This window comes from Trachurus trachurus (genome assembly GCF_905171665.1).
Source record: "Trachurus trachurus genome assembly, chromosome: 5".
Taxonomy (NCBI): domain Eukaryota; kingdom Metazoa; phylum Chordata; class Actinopteri; order Carangiformes; family Carangidae; genus Trachurus; species Trachurus trachurus.
Genome location: NC_139896.1, coordinates 18,518,643 through 18,535,911, shown reverse-complemented (window position 1 = coordinate 18,535,911; position 17,269 = coordinate 18,518,643). Strand labels below are relative to the sequence as shown.

Genomic DNA, 17,269 nt, shown 5'->3' with positions numbered 1-17,269 from the left:
GCCAACTCCCGACAACAACAAGTCCACAGGAGCAGATTTAAGACCTGGAGCTTTCTGACTTGAATCTGCCACAAGCAGCAGGTCCAGTATAGGTAAATTCACTACAGATGGACTGCATCCGCACGGCTTCAGGCAAGTATTTGTGGTGCTCCTCACCTGCTCCGCTTGTCTTGTATCGTGGTGACGGGCGGCTGGGCTCACTCTGGCCCACTGAGTTGATGGCGATGACCCTGAACTGGTAGTTTACAAAGGGGGCGAGCTGCAGCACGACAGAGTTGAGGTCTCCTGGGTAAGAGGACAGGTTCTGCCACCTGCCTGGTTCCCATCGGTCCTCTTCAAACTGGACCAGAAACTCTGTAGAGACACACATCAGGCTTCAAAACAGTGGCCCTCACCTTGTGTTTATCTTAGCTTATGGCTAAATAAACATGCCAAGACTTACAGAAAAGCCATTTGTGCCCATTATCGAAACCCAACAGGAATTTTGAACTTACATTTTGAATTTTGACAGTGTTTTTGTGTTAAAGTCATTGTACTTCAGGCTTGTGCTGATCGGCAATCCAATCACCATCGCCGGCTGAGAGGACGATGGACAATATTTTTTTTCTTACCGCTGTTAGCAATCACATACAGTACACACGCACACTGCTACAGCTGTGCGGCGCCACGTCCATTCAGATAGCGGTTAGATCTCCCAATTTTGAACTCTATTTATACATACAAAGCGCAGCCAAACACCAGGCTAAAGAGAGAGGAACAGCAGAGCGCTCCTCTGACAGATCGTCTGTTCAAGCTGCAGGTGAGCTGGCCTTTTCTTTTGTTTTTTTCCTCACACAGATGTCCTTGTAAATTTGTCGTCTTGTCATTTTTGTCTTTTATGGGGTCCATCATGGGGGTCAATGGGGTCATCACAAGTTATACACTGTGTTATATAATGTACCTATCATGCTGTTCTATTTATCTGTGTGCTTTATATATAAATAAATGTGTTTAGCATTTTTTTTAATGAAAGTAAATCATTTTGACCTGGTCATCTTAAAAACAACTCACAAGCTGAAAAAGTGTGGGCACCCCTGTCCTGGAGAATTAATCAGATTGACATCATATGTCTCTAAATCTAGGCTCATCTTAAGACCTTTGTAATATTATTGTTAAATTTTACATTGTTTTATAATGTCCATACTTAACCAAACTTTACGTGTGTGATAAGAGTCCTGGCCCCAGAATTATTATACTGTAAATATAACATTGATTAAAAATGTATCTCATGTCTCTTCCTAATTCAGCATCAATAGGCCATACCTGCTACCACTTCGCCTGTTTACAGCCTTCACTCACATACTGCGCCTACATGATGAACCTTCATAGGGCATCATATACGGCAAGGGCATTGTTTGTGTGTGCATGCTGACCTTTGATGGGGCTCCTGTGGTCATTTCCAGGGATCCAGGTGAGGCGGACGCTGCGGGCAGCTGGGTCCGACAAGTCCAAATCCATGGGAGGGTCTGGCCGGTCTGCAGAGAGACGGGGATTGACCTGACCTTAGACAGGGTATACGCTTAAAGGCATACACACACATGCATGCATTTGTGTGTGCATTCTGCAAAAACTCTTGTCAGTCATGCTGCACAGTGTCATTTAATTAACATAACATACACGACACATACGTTATATTAGACATTTTCAGATTTAACATGAGATGAAATGATTTGACAGGATGAATTTGGGGGCATGCACACAGAAATCCAATTTTCCACACATGGAGAAAAATAATCACTGGCACGTACTGTAATAAAATAAAATCCATTGAAAACATAAAATGTATAATATAAAAGAGGCACAAGTTAAGACAGAAAAAAATGAGACCATAAGAAGAGAAAATAAACAGAGGAGGAGAGAGAAAAAGATTTCCACCCATGATATGTGTTACCTGGAGGGAAGGCACTAGAGATTGAGGGGTTGAGGGAGGCTTCCTCTGTGGGACGTGGTCAAGGACCGGGAAGTGGGTATAAAGGTTAGAGTCTGCAGGTTAGTCCACTAGTCAACAGCAAGGGAGCACAAATGTTAACATGTCATTTAGATCACACTGTCACTTCATCATGCAGCCATCGTTGTCACAGCTAAGACGTGTGAGTCACAGATGTAAAGACCAGCACTTTCCTTTATGAATTCTTTAGGTGGACAGTGACACAGGCGTGAGAAACTCTCAGGCTGTGTTACTATCTCTTAACGGAAATGAGAAGTTTGATTAACAGCAGAGTCCGAAGAATTATCTTTTTGATTTAGATTTTTTTTTTTTTTTTTTACCTCTGTGACTCACTGTCATCAGTGCAAAAGTACCACATGATCACACAGGGTGTTCAGACTGAGTCTACAGTACAACTTCATTATGACACTTTCCCACACACAGCACTACAGCTAAAGTTAAGATAGGTGAGTAAACAAGAGTAACAACAATGAAACATGCTTGATTTCCACCTGAAGGCACAGAGTTGAAAAACAGTGTCAAGCGAAAAGAGAAAAAAACTTTCTCCAGCAGAAAAACTCTCTAAACATCTTGACATGGAAACACATGCAGAATGCTCACTGAGGAAGTGACTCTTTTTCCTTGGAAGTTCACTTAAATCTAGTCTTTTTTCCCCATTATACTTAAAATGGGAATATTATTATTATTATCTGTAAGACAATTCTGGCTTCAGAACATGTTAAATTCTACATACAAATTATTTTGTAGATTCAGTCTTAATCTGTTTGGAGGCAGGCCCCTCAACAATGTGGGCTTGTATTTCATTGTACTGTACCACAGTCTAGTTTAGGATAATAATAAAGATAATAACTCAAGTGTTTTTTGTGCAACTGGTGGATTTAGATGTTTATCTCAAGACTTACATTTGTTACACCTCATTTCTATTGATCTTTATGTTCATATCTTGATTCGTCCATCTAACAGCCTACCTACCTATTTACTGTATCCATGAACACTGATAGTAATACTGTACAGTAGGTGGGGCCACTGAGGCCCTGATGGACTAGAATGGTAATCATATCTGCTTCATAATGAAGTCATGTTTGCAGTATGTGAGTGTGTAGATCATTGTTGAGGATAATATTAGAACACAGAGGGACTGATGCCACAACATTAAACATTATTTTTAGGTCTGAAGTCTCAGGACTACTCTGAGCGGTTGTAATGGGAAGAAGCGCCTCTGCTCTGTCTGTACCTAACACAGTGAGGCGGGCTGAGGCTGAGTCCTGGTCTATTTCAGATGTAGCAGTGCAGGTGTATGTTCCCTCATCACCCTCGTTCACATTGGGGATGGTGAGCGACCCCTCGTCCTTCTTCAACCTGGGGGATAAAAGAGGAGACAGAGGAGTGGATGTTACAGTAGCAGCATCCTCCAGACTTTCCAGTTTAATGTCTACAATAAATGATTGAGTTAAGGAGTTAATAACTGTTTTTACCTCAGCTTAGAAACAACAGAAACATCAACAGACTCAGATATTTGTTGTGGAAGAAAACCAGTTTGTGTTCTTCTAGAGTCCAGATTGTAGAAACAGAAACAGATTTTCTGTTTCCACTTTGTCATTATGGAGGATTGAGTGCAATGACAAACCAGAGACCTCTGACTCTTAAATGTTGATTGTCTTAAATTATTTACAGAGAAAACTAGAGGAGTAGAAAAAATTGTTTTTTTTTACATTAACTAGTAGTCTGGATAAGTTCAGGCTATTACCTCCATCCCAGATGGAGAGGCTTGTCGTCCTTGGTCCAGACCACGGAGACGGGCAGGCTGGGATCAGACTTCACCTTACAAGCAAAACGAGCCACGGTTCCCCTGACGATCGTCTGGTGCTCGGGGACTTCAACTATACGAATTGGCTCTGAGGTAGGGGAGTTGGTGAGGATGAGGATGAAGATGAAGATGAACACACACACACACACACACGCACACTATATTAACTCACACATTTTGATGCACAGAGGAAACTCACAGATGTTGACTGTAAATGACAGGGAGGATTTGGACTGTACATTTATTATAAAAGCTTGGTGATGTGAAGCTGCCGCCAGGTGAGGAAACTTCAAATCACATCCGTATGGAGGACACAACAGGTTCTGCACATTTTCTAGGACTTTTCCAGGATGAACAAGCTCATATATCCACTGTAATTGTTCCAGTCTGTTGTAGACTGATTCTAAACAAGTGCGGTCTATACTTATATATGAAATCATTTCTTATGCACTTGATTTATTATGAAATTATGATAAATTGATCACAATATGACTTTTGAAGTTAGAAGCTTGGAAGAGCAAGTGTATGTGAATGTACAATATAAGTATTATAACACATGCAAGTCCATCACAGTCGGGTTCATCACTTTTTTTGTGTGTTTTTTGTGTTGTCAGTAACCGCAGCTCATGTGTTGACAATCCCTTTAATAAAAGGCACTGAGGGTCTGTTCAGGCTGTTTGGCACATGGGAAGGAAACTGTTTAATGTCAAGGAGTAGACAAATATTTAAACAGTGATCAGCCTGCAGGAGCTGATCATTGCACGTCAACTGTTTGTGAATTCACATTGCTTGGTTAAAGAGTGACTGAAACTGTAGCGATCATGATGATGAGTAGAGCAGTCATGTGATGTCTTACCTTTGACCTCCAGGCGGACCTCTTTGCTGGCTCTGCCGAGGATGTTTTGGGCCAAGCACGTGTAGGTTCCCTCGTCCTCCGCTCGGGCTCTTTTGATCTCCAGGGTGCCGTTGATGTACACGCGGTAGTGACCGCCGTCCAGCCCGCTGCCCAGTCCGTTCTTAAACCTGCACACAGAGAAAAACACACAGACATGAGAACAGGAACAAACTTATGAACTAGATGATTCACATGGAGACGTCACTCACCAGCGGAGCTCAGGCAGAGGAGAACCAAAGAACGGGCAATCCAGGAATGTGCGGTTGTTTTGGACGACTTTGATCAGATGGGTTTTAGGGCCCAGCATCCTCGGAGCCATGTCTACAGGGCGGAGGGACAGAGGATTACACCTTCACCTCTTCATCGGATCACAGGATTTTTCACATACATATGCTGATGTCTGTGTCTCACCAAGAACGCTGACGAAAGCGTTGGCCAGCAGATAGCCGTGCTGGTTGGAGGCGTTGCACTGGTACACAGCGCTGCCTCCCATCTGCACCGAATGGAAGATGATGGTGTCACCCAACACCTGTCTGCTGAGGTTAGGCGGGGCACCTGTGGTGGGGGTGGGATTATTAGTTTATTATAGATCCCCATTAGCCACTGCCTCAGCAGCGACTCTTCTTCCTGGGGTCGACAGTCACAATACTCAATCTGAACACATATACATATAAATATACACATACTTGCATACATGTTCAAATATTTAACAAAGACAATAATCCTGAACCAAGCAAGCCAATTGGGTCACACGTTAATAAAGCAACAACAACCACAAACAACACACCAAACTAAACTTGGAAGAAAAGAAGAAAAAATAAAAATAAAATACACAAAAGGAAATAAATAAAGCAAACATATCATAACATAGAGGAATAGAGGGACAGTTAAGGGTGTTAGAGAAGGAGTGATGGAGCTGAAGGACAGCTGTGAGCCACTGAGGCTACTCACACCTAAAAAATGTATTATTATTATTGTTACCCCTGCAATTAGAGGAATACAGGAAAGTCAGAGACTACTGTATCAGTGTATGAAACTGTCACCAGTCCAGACAGATCCACCTACTTTCTAGAGGCTGTCCGTTGAGCAGCCACTGGATGTTGGGTTTAGGGTTTCCATTTGCCCGACAAACCAGGCGCCCGTTCTCGTCCGGGGCCAGGACCAGGTCTGTGGGTTTGTCCAGCCAGTAAGGAGCGGCTGTGGAACAAAGGAGGGGGGGGGAGGTCAGCGCACAGGTTCACTCACAGCTTCATGTGTCTTTACCAACACAGAGTCGGGACCTCCTCACCTTTCACCTGGACAGTGATGGAGTGGCGTATGCTGCCTACATGATTGTTAGCCAGGCACACGTACTCCCCAGCATCCTCCTCCGACACACTGACGATCTTCAGCGTCTTGTTGAAGTTCTCGAACTTGACCTTTTGCGCAGGCAGGTCCCCGCCCTTCTTAAACCACTTTATGGTAGGCGTCGGTCTGGAGGTGGGACAGAAAACTTAGATGAAGTGAACAGATCTGTCCCTCTTATCTCAGTGGTGTGTGTATGTGTGTGTGCTGAGACAGGAAGTCAGTAAAGCATCCCAGTGAGGTTGTATTTGCGCATATGTGTGTGTGTGTGTGTGAGAGAGAGAGAGAGAGAGAGCTTACATTCCAGCAGCGATACACTCCAGCAGCAGCTTCTCGTCTCTTAGCACCATCTTTGAGCTCTCTGTGCCTGACGGCGAGAGAAAGGTCGGCATGGTCTCGGCTATTTTTCGGCCTGCAAACAAGGAGTGAGGGTGGGGAATGGGAGGGGGTCAGTATACACAAATACATTCAATCTAATCCAGCAGCACATTAGTTTATCTTTGTACCACTCACTTCCTAAACGTCTACTCTGTGTGGGCGCTGTCACATACAAACCTAACACTATTATTCTGGTCGTTTCCCTGTGGCTGTGCTCCATCTGCTCTGATCTCGGGCTCTCTCTTTCTCTCTGGAGTCTGTAGTGAGTCCAAAACGTCCAGTAAACCTGTCTAACACTCTCTGGCTTCTCTCACAGGAAGTCATTAAGAGATGCAGAAACAACAGCAGGGTCATTGATCCTGCTTTATGTTTGCCAGAGGAGCAGAGATGGAGAGACCGGCCATTAAAAGCATAAATAAAGCAGCTGGTACGACATGCCCAGACTCTCTGCTGTAATGAGATTATTTCAACATCAGACTCAAGTTTGTGTGGGGTCATGGAGTTGATGCATTAGGCTTCAACCCCATGTTAAGTTTCCCACAGGGCTCGGCCGCAGAGTTAAGCCTCAGTAGCAACAGAGAACCTTTGGACCAGACCCTTGCTTTTTTTTTTATAAACCACAAAGATCACACAATGATGAAGGAAGGGTAACACAGAGCTACAAGCACATTTACTGAAAGAGCACAGTGTTAGTTTAGCTACAGCTGGTTTTGAAGAAAGAAAGGAGAACATGAACATTCGAGCAGGACATTTCCTGTCTGTGGACACCGAATCCAGTCAGCGGTGAGCTGCAGCCTGCAGAGAAATGTGTGGGATTAAATTAGCATTAGCCTCCTTTGTGATGCAGATCTGTGTGGGATTAAAGCATCTGTTAGAGGTTAGCTTCTCCGGAGGCTGGCAAACAGACAGCAGTGGGTGAGGATCTGTGGTTGTTAGTGAGAAGAAGACAAAACGAACGAGGAAGAAACACTGTGAGGTAACACAGTCACTACAGTGGGTTGCTACAGCGACGCAGTGAGCGCCGTAGAAACGTGGCAGACAGCCTGCCGGTGACGCTGAGAGGGGCTCAGGATGCCGTGGAGCCTTCAACCCCCTCCCATCCACAAAAAAAGGACAGAGCTGTGGTCTTTGCTTGTGTGTGCTGAGAGGAGATTAGTAGCAAAGCGAGCGCGTGTGCCGGTGTGTGTGTGTGTGTGTGTGTGTGTGTGTGTGCCTGAGTGGCGGTGTGTGAGTGTCTCGACAGCTGTCCCCATCACTTCCCCACACTCCCAGAAATGGCAAAACCTTATTTCCATACATATTTGACTATTAATGATCGCAGCATGAATCCAGACTGAATATTCATCATGTGACCTAATCCTCCTCAGCAGGATCCCCAGTCCCTGTGGGCCTCGCGCCTGGTCTGTGACAGGGCGCATCCTTACCCCCTAGGGACGTATCCCATCGACCACTGCTGCATATGCTGCCACTTTAGCTGATCTGTCCCCTGCAGCTATGGGCTCATACAATTCTCTATTTGCCGTAAACCCGAACTGAGGCTAATCTTCGTGTTAATTAAAATACGTTTATTCATTCCGTGTGATCGTTTAACACTGACCGAGGTGGAATAAACAGATTAAACCTGATGAACATGTATATTTCCTCTGTGTGTGTGTGTGTGTGTGTGGACGTCAGGGTCAGAGAGAAACTAATTTGCCATTCATTCGAATTCAAATGGTCCTATTGATGACTGCTTTGTTGTGATATCACAAAGTTACATACACAGTTTTCTGAATCCAGGTTGTGTGCATTTCTCTGTGGACTGCGTCTTTGACACTTTTTCAAGGTATTAATATAGAACCTAGACCTGCTTTATAATCACACCACAAATGGACATCTACCTTTATACTGAAAGACAACCATTCTCACAGATTGTGTGTCGTAAATCAGTGTCCGACATCAGTCTGAAGTCAGCAGCTTCACTGAGCCAGCAGGTTAGTGTTTCTAAGCAGATGCACAGGAAGTAGAGCTGTCCTAACAGGAAGTGACTCACCACCACCAAAGGGGTCAGAGGCATTGTAAGATGTGTCATTATATGACTCCTCTGAAAAAAAGAAATCAGTCCACACACAGATCAATACACAGAGCATAATGGTGGTGTTGAAGTTACATGAGCAGATTTCACATTATATCAAGAAAACCACAACATTTCTGAGGCTACCTGAGAGATCTCATGTAGCTCATCATGTGTCATGTCATTAACTTTCCTCTAGATGGAGAAGTGGACCACAGAGTTCATATGTGGTTACTGAAGTGAAATGTTCAATATTTAATAAACAAATTAAAATATTGGTTATTTCAGGGCATAGAAATAAGTTTGTGTGTGTTTTTGTGAGTGGTTCTACTCACTGGTCTGGACTTTGAGTGTGAAGGGGTTCTTCTGCTGGATGGTGTGTGTGAAGAGGAAGCGAGCGTTGCAGCTATAGTCTATCTGAGAATCTTGGCCAATGACGTTGGAGAAGTACAGGTCTCCATTCAAACCCATGGAAACTCTCTTATCCTGACGGATAGGAATCATAACTGGAAGACAGGAGGGAGGAGGAGAGAGGAGGAGGAGGGGTGGACAATTGCATTAATTAGCAGATGTACACGTTCTTACCGTACTGATTATCTATGATTCCAACCACAAACACAGTGATGATGAACTGTATCTGAGCGGGCTGACTGAACTCTCACATCAGAAGTGTGAAAGGCTTAGATATAATAATACCATATGGAAGTAAATGGCCCTTTAATGCCAACCACTAACTTGTAGATTGTGTAGATTCTCATATACAGCTGCTACTGTAGCTCATGTGTCCTCCTACAGTGACTACAGGCTGTAGTGTTAATGTGCACTTAAATCCATACAGACGTCCAGACAGACCCTCACACACTCTGTCACTGCACAAACCGACGTGAGCCTTATGGTCGTCAAGACAGCGCCCCAGGACCAATCAGCAGCCGGCCAGCAGTGCTCATCATGCGTTGGCGTGTTACACTGTCTGGGCTATATGACAAGCTAATGTGGTGTGTGGTTGATCTGAGCGTATAAGACTGTGTGTGTGTCACACAGGCTGTTCACAGAGTGGGGAAATGATGCATAAGGACCATGTTGATATTCTCTGCCGACAGCTGATGAGGGCGAAGTCTGTGCTCCAATGAAAACAGATCCAGTTTTTTATCAGCCTGATTTAACTTTAGTGTCTTTTACAGTTTCTCTCTGTGGCTGTAAAATGGCGTCTGGCCGGACATGAGGTCTGCCCTGCAGATCTATGCAGCACGCACACACACACATTTGAAAACACACACACACACACACTGGCTCAGCAGTACTGCAGCACACAGCCTTCATTGGAAAACAACACAGTGTGAAGGAGGGAGGTGAAGAAAAGATGCCAGGGTGGCTGAAGAAGTCATTGATTGATTTGATGCCGAAATAAATGACTTGACAATATGATAAGTAAAAAAACAAAACAGAAAATGAAACAAGAGACACGAAAATCATGTATTCACACATTTAAGATCAATAAAAAATGACATATTCTAAGATGCAGTCTCTTATCATGTATAAATTATTAACAAGAATCTATAAATAGACCATGCAGTCTATTTAGCCAGGAAGGTGGAGACAGACTGAGAGGAAATTATCTGACAGACTTCTGCACTAAAATACAACAATGGAGACAATTCGTCAGCATCTGGACTGTCTGTGGCTGATGTTGACTGACTTTTGTTGACATAGCAGTGCAGCTGATCAGTTTTCATCAAACTCATCAAATACACAATCCAACAACTCCAAGACGCTCTTGTGGACAAGTTGTGACCTGCACATTCACCACGTTATGAGATAATAATGGAGCGTTACGAGACGGCGTTGTTTTCGAGGTTGTCTGTCTCGTAACGTTCTGTTATTATCTCATAGCGTGGTGAATGTGCAGGTCACAACTTGTCCACAAGAGCGTCTTGGAGTTGTTGGATTGTGTATTTGATGAGACTGATGAGGGAAACCAAGAAATCCCATGAGCCTCCATAGCGTAGCTCTGAGCAGCTCGCGGCTCTGCTCTGCCGTTCTAAAAGTAGCTCGCACTGACAATTAAAGGTAACAAACCTACTCCTAAAACTAGAGGGATTATGGCAATGGGCCAATGTGCCAAAATGTTGAACTATCCCTTTAAGTATATAACAGTCACTAGAAGAAGAGAAATAAAGCATTTGTGTGTCTGTGTGTGTTAACAATGCTCACAGCTGTTCATCCAGAAGGTGAACGGGGGAGGAAGGCCTGGTGGGGGGTTGCAGGGTAGAACCAGCGGGGAGCCTTCAGTCACCACCACGGGCTCCAGCACCTCCTTCGGCCACAGAGGAGCCTCTGGAGGACGGAGAGGAGGGAACGGCTGATCAGTATTGAGCTGGTCATTATTGTTCTTCACAGCTGATTGGTCAGGTTGATAACAAGTGAGAAACAGACTTTTCCTGCGAGACTTTTCTTTGTTTTTCCTCTGTCAGTGTACAATGTTTGCAGAGATCTTCTGTGTTGTGTAACGTGTGTGTGTGTGTGTGTTCTTACTTGAGACTCGAAGGAGGATTTTGTTGGACAGAGCGACTCCAAAGTCATTGGTGGCAAAGCATTGGTATTCTCCTTCATAGTCCTCCGGTCGTCCTCCACTACGGAAACCGATCTCCAGGGTTCCCGACCGTTTCCGCATCGTCACCCTGGGATCTTTCCCGATGTTGAAAAACTTGCCGTTCCTTCGCCATGAAAACCTGATACAGAGAAGAAAGAGCCAAAGAAGGGTGAGGATTAGTCTTCATCTGCAGTCATTGTGCTGAGCTCTCGGGGGCTCACTGGTGGTGTTTATTTAAAAACCATTCATTCTGTTTGTTTATAGCATTTCAAATCGAATTTGTTTGCCTGTATTTGCTTTAACAATATCCCATCATGTTGTGTATCTCCCTGTTTTCTGACCTCGTCTTGTTTTCAGAGTCATGTCGTACTCCTATCTCTCACTGCTCTGCTCCTCTGCGCTTCTCTCATTTCACATTAAAAGCCTCACAGCAGCTAATTCCTGAAGGGATTTTAATTCCAAACATCTGCAGGCAAAAGCTTTATCTAAGGTAAAGTGGTTGAAATGAATTCGTGTAGAAGCCATAATCACCTACTGTACTTGTGCTGTCTACCTTTAACTACCATCCAATCTAATCAATTCGGCCTTATGGGAAGTGAAGTTTTTACCAAAAGAAAAAAAATCGAAGAGGACCTGGAAACAATATGTTTCTGGCTCTGACTGTCAGCAGCACAGAGGGATAAAACACAAACACAAAGCACAGAACACAATACATATGGGTTTATCATGATGGAAACAATGAATGTGAGAAAAACTGTGTGGGAGGAACCACCCACTGGGCCATCAGAGTGTTAATATGAACTCTTAATTGTTTCAGCAAGTGGAAAACCTGCTCCTTTGCTTGTCATGTGGTTGTCATCTTCCCTTCCCCTACTGGCACATGACATGACAGCAAAGCAAAAATCCTGCACACCAAAACACTCGGCATGTTACAGTGCTGCAGCTTAATCCCGTTCCATGTGGCGCTCCCTGATTAGTGGAAAACACTCACTGTCTTACATAACACGCCTCTATTTTTAGTGCCGAGAGTGGATTCACGGAAGATGCTTCCTGTCACTTTTAGGCCAGTTCCCGTGGATCTGGTTCAGGGGCTCAGCTCTGATCCTGAACAAAAGGGCCTCTGTTGCAGCACTGTAGACCAGGGTCTGCGTTGTGGTGTGTGTGTCGTAGTGACAGGCTGATTGTGAGTGAATAAGTGAACGATCCCTTTCGCTGAATGTTTCATGAGCATGAATAGTCAACCGAGTGCATTACTGGAGCACAATGCCCGTCCTGGGAAGAAGAGAGCCAGGATGTGTGCATGGGAGAGTGACTGTGAGTGCCTTGTTGTGTGGTTGTATGTCTGTGTGTGTGTGCAGGAATCTGGGTGAGCGTGCATGTGTATGTATATGTGTATGTGTGTGTGTGCGGTGTGTGTGCGTCTTACGTAAAGCCAATCTGTCTCCAAATAAACAATGTACCACTGTCCTGAGCTGGTCATACCCCCACTGACGTAACCACTGGAGACCAAGTGTGTGTGTGTGTGTGTGTGTGTGTGTGTGTGTGTGTGTGTGTGTGTGTGTAGGCCCTTTCCTGAGTGTAAATTGTGTGAATATTTCAGTGTGTATAATTGATGTACATCCATGAGGGTCTGTGTGTGAATACAGTTTTGTGTGGAGAACAAAAGAAAGGAGGAAGATGAGGAAGACAGAAGATCAGTCCACCAGCTTATTTAAGTGAATGACTCGGTTTAGTTTCACTGACAGTGACAATGCAGATGTTTGGATTGGAAAAAGCCACATTAACCACATCTGACAATGACAGATGTGAAACTACTGTCTGCAGTAATCAGCTCCATTTAAACACAATTTTAAAAAAATGTTTCATTATAAAATGTTCTATGTAATTTTGGTCTTTTATTACTAATTTAATGCGTTTCTTTAAGCATGTAGAAGGCTGTGTGTTTGTGAAAGGTGCAGAGGGAGAAAGAGAGAGAGAGAGAGAGAGAGAGAGAGAGAGAGAGAGAGAGAGAGAGAGAGAGAGAGAGAGAGAGAGAGAGAGAGAGAGAGAGCAGTCAAAAGCACAGCAGACCACTTGTCAGGCTGAGGCTGTGAAGGGGAGGTGGACAAGTGTCACACTGAGTTTATAGGTTTGTTAGAGGGCAGCAGAGCAGCAGCTTTGGGGCAACACACCGTCCCTCTTAACGGGTAGGAAGTGCGGGGGTGGTGGGGGGGGGGGTGGTGGTGACAGAGGACGAGGAGAGGGTGACTCAGACGAAAATGTGTTACTGTACTGTGGTTGAGGGAAAGACGGACAGAGGAGGGCAGAGTGGCAGGACAGCACATCTGAATGGCACTGTCACTCTTCATAACTGTCACTGTGGGAGAGGAGGCGGGGGGACGGGCGGGCAAGGACACAGTGAGGGCTGACAGAGCGGGGGGTGGGGTGGGGGGACAGAGGGCAGCAGAGGACGGATATAAACACAGAGGTAGACAACAGGAGCTGAGTGTGGAAGGAGCGAGGGAGACGTGTTGTCTCATGATTCGTGCCTGGACGCCTGCTCCCTCAGCTGTGCTGCATTTCCTTGATTAAACTCCAGCTGCGTCTGATTGGTGCCGACCGTCTGCGGCCCGTCGGTCGATCACATCGGTCTCACGCTGCTCTGAATCAACCGCGACCGTCTTCGAAATTTCTGATTCACTTTCAAGCATTTCCACTTTTTTAGTTCAACCACTTCCACTAAAGGTGCACACAGTTTGTACACAGTTAACAGTTAACACCGGAGGCTGCATTACAGAAAATGTACGATCCAGCATTTTATCAAAGGTTTAAAACGGTTTCAGCATCAGTTCGGACATTTAGGGACATTGAGGGTAACTCGTTTATCCACATTATACGTATATTATACATAACATCATTTACCTAGCTACCCATGATGGTATCTATTATCTTTTTTCCTTAAAACTCAAATAATGAACAGGCGACAGATATGTGCATTGTGAGGGAATGTGTGCAAGTGCGTGTGTGCGTGTTGCTTACAAAGGCTGTGGGTTGCCCTTGGCCTCACACTCGATGATGATGTTATCTCTGGGGTCGACAATGTAGTCCTTCACTGACTGCTTGACGATGGTGGGGGGCTGCTTCACTGTGGGGGTTACAGAGATGAGGTTATGTACAGATAATGAACACACACACACACACACACACACACACAGATACACACACATATAGACACACACACAGTGCCGTTTCAATGCTCTACTTTCAGTAGCTCAGTGTAGAGATTAAAGATCATAAACTGATAAAAGTGAAGAAGATTCACCAGAGGAAAGACAGAAAGAGGAGTCATCAAGCTGAGTGCTGAACTGATTAAACTGGTTATCAAACTCTTGTTAAATATCATTTGGTCGACACATTCTATTAGCTTTACTGCTGACACGTGCAGGTGGTGTTGTACGGGGACATTGGAGACAATCCCTGCTGACACAGGGGGAAGGTGGGCTAACACCCTGGGCAGGTCTTTGGTGTGTCACAGGGCTGACATATACGTAGAGACAAACGACCTCACCTCACACACAAACATTCACAACTGGCTCAGGAAAGTATTCACCGAGGCATGAACACGGTCACAATTAGATCAAAAGGACCATGACAAAGAAAATAAATCAATGTTTTGTGCTAACAGCTAATTCCTCTCTACAGTTCTTGGGCAGATTGAAAATACACACATACAAGAGAAACACAAAACATCCTACACATTTGCATTTAGACCAGAACCAGCTGCTAAAAATTATTTAAAAAATGTAATTTTCAGCCATATTTGCTTCATATCCTGGAATTTCCTCTGAATTTCCTTTGTGTCAGGATGGAAAGCTGAAGCTGCTGTTATTCTGTATTTACAGTACACATAGTATTCAACCTTATTCTCAAATCAGCTATTCTATCCATTATATTCTCTCTCATTCAAGTCAAGTATGTTTTGAAAAAGGAGGAATTAGTGCATCTGTTGGGGACTATTTTTGATGTATCCATATCTGGTACTGTTTTGTGTATTTGGCTCAGCAGCATGTGTGTGTGTGGGAATGCGTCTTAATAAACAACCGTGTGTGTGTGTGATGAAGGAACATATGTGTGTCTCTCTGATGTGTTGTTTGGAAACAGTGGATCTCTGAGGCTTAGAGGCATCAGGCTGTGATACTGATATTTTTATTATTGATTTTAGAATATAATACATCTTAATAAAATATTTTCAGCGTAACAAATTAACCTTATATGAACCTGCTCTGGATCCAGATGAAAGAAACAATTGCATCGCAGCATCCTGACTGTTCACTCCATCCATACCCCCTCAGCTCTGCAGACACACCACACAGACCACATCCCCCCTGCCCTTTTCTACCCCATTGAGCACAGACACACACACACACACACACACACACACGCACACAACGCAAGATAACGGGTGCTTCACAGGATCGGCCGCCCGACACATTAAAGCAGGAACTCTGGACTGTGAGAGGGAGCTCCGGCTCAGCTCAGAGGACAGAGATGAAAGAACAGTTTCCTTCTGCCACTGAAGCTCTTCCAGCTAATCTTATCCACCACTGAAATAGCACTGCATTATACATATCCCTTATGTTGCTATGGCAACCATAAGAATGTTTTTATAGCATGCTTGTTTGTGATAAAAGCTTGCCACAAGAGCTGTCGTATGGAGAATCATCTTTTGATTGCACGTCCTTACCAGGGCTTACATCCTTTAGACTTACATTACATTTCGTGGAAGTGTAGCCTACATTTCAAAATTACCCAGATTACAAAATGTGTGATCCCTACAGCAAACTGGTGGGGTGACATGTGTCCAGCAGAGTGAGCTGCATAAACAAGGTTTAAATAAATGAAACAGAAGGAAACCTCTATTTTCTTTATTATTACCATTATTATGATTATTTCTCTATATTTTTATACTGGTTGACTGCGGAGCCAGCACTGGTCTGGTTTACTGAGAGAAGAAACCTACGAGCTGATAACAGGTCCAGGTCCAGTTTGACCCAGAACCTCTACATGTCACACATTTGATGTTACATTTGTGTGTTTATCAGTGACAGCTACAGTACATCGCGTTGACTAAGAACGTGAAGAGCAGGTGAGTCGAGGGAGAAGAACCATTAATGTTGTGTCACTGCAGCATCAAAATCTAAGAGCTGTAAAAATGAGACAGAAACATCAGGAGTGACATGTTGAGCGGAAACACTTACGGTCTGCCAGGACCTTTGCTGTTAATCCAACGTAAAGCCAAAGAGAGACAAAGAGACACATGGACAAATGATGATGTGATTGTTAATCATATTAAATACATAAAAAACATTTATAAGTCATATAAAGTTTTCATGTTTTAGCTAAAGTGGTTCCCAACTGGTGGGGTCCATTTTTTCAGAGGGTTGCTAACAGATGGGGAAAACACATTCATCTGAAATGTAGCTCATGTCTAGAGCAGAGCTACTCTTCCATCCTCCTGTTAAAGTGTGTTCATCTTACTATGAAGCAGCAACAGTAACTACTGTAAAAATGCTGCTTTTGAGTTTTGATCACATTGTGTTTCATAGAGATTTAAGCCCCAGTTGTATTGAGGTTATTATTTCAGTGCTCATGTTGGGATGGGGTCAACACGGAGGTCAAGATCGTCTCCTTATAGTGACAGTCAGAATTGATGGTCTAAGTTTAGTAGACTTTGACTTGATTTGTAAAAAGTGAATCTGGAGTCAGATGCCGGACCAGCTGAGAACCACTGTTTATGTCTGCATTAGTTGTTTTAAGTGAAAGAGTGAACTTTGATCTACAGAACGAAGCAACAACTCACCTGTAAGGAGTTCATCGTCAGCAAGGGAGAGAAAGACAACACACAGGTTAGTTTTTATTTGTGTAAAATGTTTCTTCTGTGCATGATTCATGTGTTTATGTGACAGTGCAGTGTAGTAACTGTGGTGTAGCTTGTTATCATGGTGCCAGTGTCCAATCCCTCTTTAATGCATCTTCAGTATGATTAGACATGCTTCTGTTTGGTTGTGTCAGTGTGGACAAAAAGAGATCTGGCAAGGACGTATGTGAGATGACACATCTACAGCACATATGTAAAGTGTTAGCGTGTTCTTTGTGTGTGCTGTCCTGTATCCTGAATACGTAACACATGTATGTGAATGTAAAGTGTGTCACCGCCAGTATAAATTAGGCACTGC

General features: G+C 44.0%; 1 protein-coding gene across 3 annotated transcripts in view; it reads right to left on the bottom strand.

Moving 5' to 3' along the window:
• nfasca (neurofascin homolog (chicken) a) overlaps positions 1-17,269 on the bottom strand; it is a 73,661-nt gene that overhangs the window by 29,762 nt on the left and 26,630 nt on the right. For all 3 annotated transcript variants that reach the window (XM_083970984.1, XM_083970985.1, XM_083970986.1), the window contains exons 4-20: positions 16,292-16,309; positions 14,073-14,178; positions 10,997-11,193; positions 10,676-10,798; positions 8,800-8,970; positions 8,444-8,494; positions 6,334-6,445; positions 5,978-6,162; positions 5,755-5,886; positions 5,101-5,244; positions 4,899-5,010; positions 4,651-4,817; positions 3,735-3,882; positions 3,222-3,346; positions 1,931-1,975; positions 1,413-1,514; positions 157-354 (exon numbers count right to left, since the gene is read on the bottom strand). In XM_083970984.1, coding sequence (XP_083827110.1) covers positions 157-354; positions 1,413-1,514; positions 1,931-1,975; positions 3,222-3,346; positions 3,735-3,882; positions 4,651-4,817; positions 4,899-5,010; positions 5,101-5,244; positions 5,755-5,886; positions 5,978-6,162; positions 6,334-6,445; positions 8,444-8,494; positions 8,800-8,970; positions 10,676-10,798; positions 10,997-11,193; positions 14,073-14,178; positions 16,292-16,309 — 2,136 coding nt within the window. The remainder of the gene's footprint in view (positions 1-156; positions 355-1,412; positions 1,515-1,930; positions 1,976-3,221; positions 3,347-3,734; positions 3,883-4,650; positions 4,818-4,898; positions 5,011-5,100; positions 5,245-5,754; positions 5,887-5,977; positions 6,163-6,333; positions 6,446-8,443; positions 8,495-8,799; positions 8,971-10,675; positions 10,799-10,996; positions 11,194-14,072; positions 14,179-16,291; positions 16,310-17,269) is intronic.